General features: G+C 39.5%; 1 protein-coding gene across 1 annotated transcript in view; it reads left to right on the forward strand.

Annotated features, from left to right (window-relative positions):
* Positions 1–1,638: 1,638 nt before the first annotated feature.
* The window catches only part of dstyk (dual serine/threonine and tyrosine protein kinase), a 42,040-nt gene continuing 38,297 nt past the window's right edge, over positions 1,639–5,381 (forward strand). The window contains exon 1 of the mRNA XM_079890219.1: positions 1,639–2,224. Coding sequence (XP_079746345.1) covers positions 2,038–2,224 — 187 coding nt within the window. The 5' untranslated portion in view covers positions 1,639–2,037. The remainder of the gene's footprint in view (positions 2,225–5,381) is intronic.

Consider the following 5,381-nt stretch of genomic DNA (forward strand, 5'->3'; position numbering starts at 1 on the left):
TCAGTGGGCGTGGCTCTAACGGGAAGTACCGCCCTCGCGCTAAGCCCATTGTTTGCTTTTTTTAAAAAATAATTTATTGAACAAAGATCACAGGGGATGCATGTATCACACACACAAAGATAGGATAATAAACTCAAGGTAAAGCAAGGCAGTAAATATAAAGTAATAATCTACTAAACATTTTTTTATCATAAAACATTTAAAGCAATAAGTCAAGTCAATTCAATTTCACCTTCATTTATACAGCGCTTTTAACAATATAGATTGTTTCAAAGCAGCTTTACAGTGATACAAGGAAATTAAAGTAACATATTGTTTCAATAGAAATTAAACATGCAATACATGAATAAAAAGAAATAGAAATAAATAACATGGAACTTACATTTTTTTATTAAAAAATATTTTCTTTAGGAAATCAGAAGGTTAATTATAATGAAACCGTAATGTTTTTAAACAACAGAGCAGTTTAGCGGCTTTGTTAAACAAAGAGAGTCATAGACTAACTTTAAATCAACACAAAAAAGCCTAAAAATGCGCTTAGAATCAGTGACTTTACATTTATGGAGATGAAACTAGCCGACTGTATGCTAATGATCTGCTTTCCACTGTGTAATAGTCAGTAATGATTATCCACTCAAACACCCGTGTGTGTGTGTGTGTGTGTGTGTGTGTGTGTGTGTGTGTGTGTTTGTGTGCTTCATATAATGTCCACAAGAGGGCGCCAATATTGCCATAAAACATTCCCAGTTCATCACTAATAAAACTGAAAGTACACTACACTAGGGATTTTCCATTTTAGGGAAATCCGCAAAAAAAACTTGTTTATTACGTAAAAAAAAAGTTACAGCTTTTAATTTACGACTTTTAATTCGTTTTATTAAGCTAGTAGAGTTGATCAAATAATGTTCTTATTCCACTTAACTACTACTCTTTTTATAATCTTTGCAATCATTACAAAACAATGTCAAATTTACTTTTATATGTATTATATATAGAGCTTGTGCAAACACATGATACATGTATTAAATACTGGCATAAATTGGGAAACACTGATTTAATTTGTGTCTTGGCTTTCACCACTAGAGGTCGCCAGGTTACAAGCTTATATCAGTGTGGATGTAGTGCACTACTGTAGTGCACATCACTGCTAGTGAACTCAGATCCGCATACTAGCATACTACTCTTACTGTTTCTGCCATAGAAAGATTAGGTAAAGGTAGTAGTAGTATACTAGCATGCAGTTCAGAATTTAGCATGTGTCACAATTTGCATACTTGTAGCATGCTCTAAGAAGAGTGTGTACTTCGCCATTTATGCTAATATTGTCCACTTTACAAAGGAGATTGTGACGATTTGACAACTTTTTGAGTCGTACACAGTTGAAACTGAGGAATATTATTGTGATAAAGATTAGCTGGATGCTAAATCTGTCATGCAACAACAAAACATACAGTTAAAAGGGGTTTTATCAACATTTTTAGTATAAAAATCATGCTTTGGTAAATCTTAATTATGACATAAAGAGTCGAAATCATGACTTGAAAAGCTGAAATTGACCAAAAAGTCAAAATTATGACATTAAAAAGTCGGAATTACATTTGAGCGGACTACATTTCCCAGCATGCACCAATCGCGCCCGCCCCCCGATCCTCCTCTCCTAATGGAAGGGCAGCAGAAGAAGCGGCTGGCAGCGGAAAACTCCCGTTTTGGGGCTGAAAAGTGAAACATTCCCGAACCGAACCCACACAAACACCGGGATTATCGATGATCTGCGGGAGAAAAGCTTCCGAACACCCGCGAACCAGAACCAGCGACCCGGTTCGGCCTCCGGTCCGCCCGAGTGTGTGTTACTGACACACACACATACACACACACACTAGTGTAAGTGGTGTTGTTGTTGTTGCGTTGTGTTGTGTTGTGTTGTGTTGGCTCGGTCCATCCCGCAGTGATTCGGGCCTGTTTGGATGGATATGTGACACACACACACACGCACGCGCGCGTCACTCCGGGTTCTGGTTCTGGTTCTGGTCCAGGATCATGATGGAGAACCCGCAGAAAGCAGGTCCACTTCCCAGAGATCTGACCCGAACCTTCAGTCACTACAACAAACACAACCTCCTCCTGAAGAAGAACCTGAAGGAGACCATCATCTTCTTCAGGGAGATCCGACAGAACCACAGCAACACCTGCAGCACCAGCACATCTGGACCCGAACTGGACTCAGGTCAGGCCGGTTCCGTTCACTGGTCACATGACTCATCTTATTTCTGTCTCATTTCTGACACTATAATTCATGATAGAGAACAACTAAATAATAGTAAGTAGAATGAATTATTAGACCGTAACAATAAAATCATAATATGCATTATGAATAATAATTTATGCTAAAAACAAGTTGGATGATATCTATTTTTGGCTGTCTAATTGTTTTCTCACTTCTTTAGTGCTTTGTTTAAACTATTTTTTCTTAATATTTTCTATTATATAAATCCTTTTAATTGAATATTTTCATATTTTTTTTAGTTTTAGTCATTTTAGCACTTAAACTCAAACTTACTATATTTCTGTTTTAGCTGCCAAGACAATATTATTTTTTAACTTTTTAAGTATTTTATGTTCAAGTTTTAAAGTTTTTAATTTAAATTACCTAACACGATCTGCAATAGTATAGTTAATAATAAGAACTCTGGGGAAAAATGTGTGATATTTCTAAAGGTCATTTAAAAGATCATTAGGTCAGGTCACCTGTAAATGCTGTTGTTTGATTTGAACTCTTTAAACACATGACAAATAAAGTTATTGATCAGTGGACCTGTTATCAAATGAGTGAATAACCAGTGAATATTGATTAGAAATGTGTGTGTGTGTGTGTGTGTGTGTGTGTGTGTGTGTGTGTGTGTGTGTGTGTGTCCTGCAGGAGGTTTAGTGTTAACAGCAGAAAATATCTTGAACTGGAATTAGTGCTGAAATAAGCAGCTTAACTGCTGTGAACAGTTGCATTCAACTGAACGAAAGAACAAAACTCTCCACAATACTTTATACACACACACACACACACACACACACTCACACACAAACTCGCATTGATTCTGCTGTCAGATGTACGTCACAGAAACATCTCTAACTCGTGTATCACCACCAAATCTAAAGGTGAAAATCAGAAATTGTATTTGACATCAAAATCAAGCCTGAGTGTGTGTGTGAGTGAGTGAGTGATTGTGTGTGTAAGTTAGTTAGTTGTGAGTGAGTGAGTGAGTGAGTGAGTGAGTGTGAGTATGAGTGAGTGAGTGAGTGAGTGAGTGTGAGTATGAGTGAGTGAGTGAGTGTGTGAGTGATTGTGTGTGTAAGTTAGTTAGTTGTGAGTGAGTGTGAGAGAGTGAGAGAGAGTGAGTGTGTGAGTGAGATTGAGTGTGAGTGAGTGTGTGAGTGAGTGTGTGAGTGAGTGAGTGAGTGAGTGAGTGAGTGAGTGTGAGTATGAGTGAGTGAGTGAGTGAGTGAGTGAGTGATTGTGTGTGTAAGTTAGTTAGTTGTGAGTGAGTGTGTGAGTGAGTGTGTGAGTGAGTGAGTGTGAGTATGAGTGAGTGAGTGAGTGAGTGATTGTGTGTGTAAGTTAGTTAGTTGTGAGTGAGTGAGTGTGAGAGAGTGAGATTGAGTGAGTGAGTGAGTGAGATTGAGTGTGAGTGAGTGAGTGATTCCATCGTTCTCTGAACTGAGTGACACTGAGAAAATGTTCTTCTTACTGGGAGAAGATGATAGTACAGCTGCACTAGCGGCTAAATATGTGTTAGCTATTCACAACGCCAGAGTCAGCTAATTCTCTAGAGAGACCCACTGTATTTATTCATTTATTAGGATAGATTGTGTTTATTTATCTATTTATTTATATTTACTATGCTACATATGACATGATCTATACATATATGTTTTATTTGTTTTATTATTTATATATAATATGTTGATGCTTTGGCAACATTGTGTTACACAGTCATGCTAATAAAGCTCATTTTGAATTGAAAAATTGAATTGAATTGAGTGTGTGAGTGAGTGTGTGAGATTGAGAGAGTGAGTGTGAATGAGTGAGTGTGAATGAGAGTGAGAGTATGAGTGTGAGTGAGTGTGTGAGATTGAGAGAGAGAGTGAGAGTGTGAGTGAGTGAGTCAAGTCAAGTCAACTTTATTTATATAGCGCTTTTCACAATGCAGATTGTATCAAAGCAGCTTCACAGTATTAAATAAAATAGTAGGCTACATCAGTGTTTGTTTCTAGTGTAAAAATGTGTGTGAATGAGAGTGTGAGATTGAGTGAGAGAGTGAGAGTTTGAGTGTGAGTGAGTGTGTGTGTTTGAGTGAGTGTGTGAGATTGAGTGAGAGAGTGAGTGTGTGAGAGTGAGAGTGAGTGAGTGTCTGAGAGAGTGAGTGAGTGAGAGTGTGAGTGAGTGAGAGAGTGAGTGAGTGAGAGTGTGAGTGAGTGAGTGAGATTGTGAGTGTCTGAGAGAGTGAGTGAGTGTGACTGAGTGTGAGATTGAGTGAGTGAGTGAGAGTGTGAGTGAGTGAGTGAGAGTGTGAGTGAGTGAGAGTGTGAGTGAGTGAGTGAGAGTGTGAGTGAGTGAGTGAGTGAGAGTGAAAGTGAGAGAGTGAGTGAGAGTGAGAGTGTGAGTGAGTGAGTGAGAGTGTGAGTGAGTGAGTGAGAGTGTGAGTGAGTGAGTGTGAGTGAGAGTGTGAGTGAGTGAGAGTGTGAGTGAGTGAGAGTGTGAGTGAGTGAGAGTGTGAGTGAGTGAGAGTGTGAGTGAGTGAGAGTGTGAGTGAGTGAGAGTGTGAGTGAGTGAGTGTGAGTGAGTGAGTGAGATTGAGTGTGAGTATGAGTGAGTGAGTGAGTGAGTGAGTGAGTGAGTGAGTGAGTGAGTGAGTGAGTGAGTGTGAGAGTGAGTGAGTGAGTGAGAGTATGAGTGAGTGTGAGTGAGTGAGAGTATGAGTGAGTGTGAGAGAGTGAGTGTGTGAGTGAGTGTGTGAGTGAGTGAGTGAGTGTGTGAGTGAGTGAGTGTGTGAGTGTGTGAATGAGTGTGTGAGTGAGTGTGAGTGAGTGTGAGTGTGCGTGAGTGTGCGTGAGTGTGCGTGAGTGAGTGTGAGTGTGCGTGAGTGTGCGTGAGTGAGTGTGAGTGAGTGTGAGTGAGAGTATGAGTGAGTGTGTGAGATTGAGAGAGTGAGAGAGTGAGTTTGTGAGATTGTGTGAGTGAGTGTGTGTGTGAGTGAGTGTGAGTGAGTGTGTGAGATTGAGAGAGTGAGTGTGTGAGTGTGATAGAGATACAGTGAGGTGTGACGGTTAGTATATAACCGTGAGACCGACGGTTATAGTTGAACACCGTCATTAGAACTCTATAACCG

The sequence above is a fragment of the Squalius cephalus genome (assembly GCF_949319135.1).
Source record: "Squalius cephalus genome assembly, chromosome: 13".
NCBI classification, from domain to species: Eukaryota; Metazoa; Chordata; class Actinopteri; order Cypriniformes; family Leuciscidae; genus Squalius; species Squalius cephalus.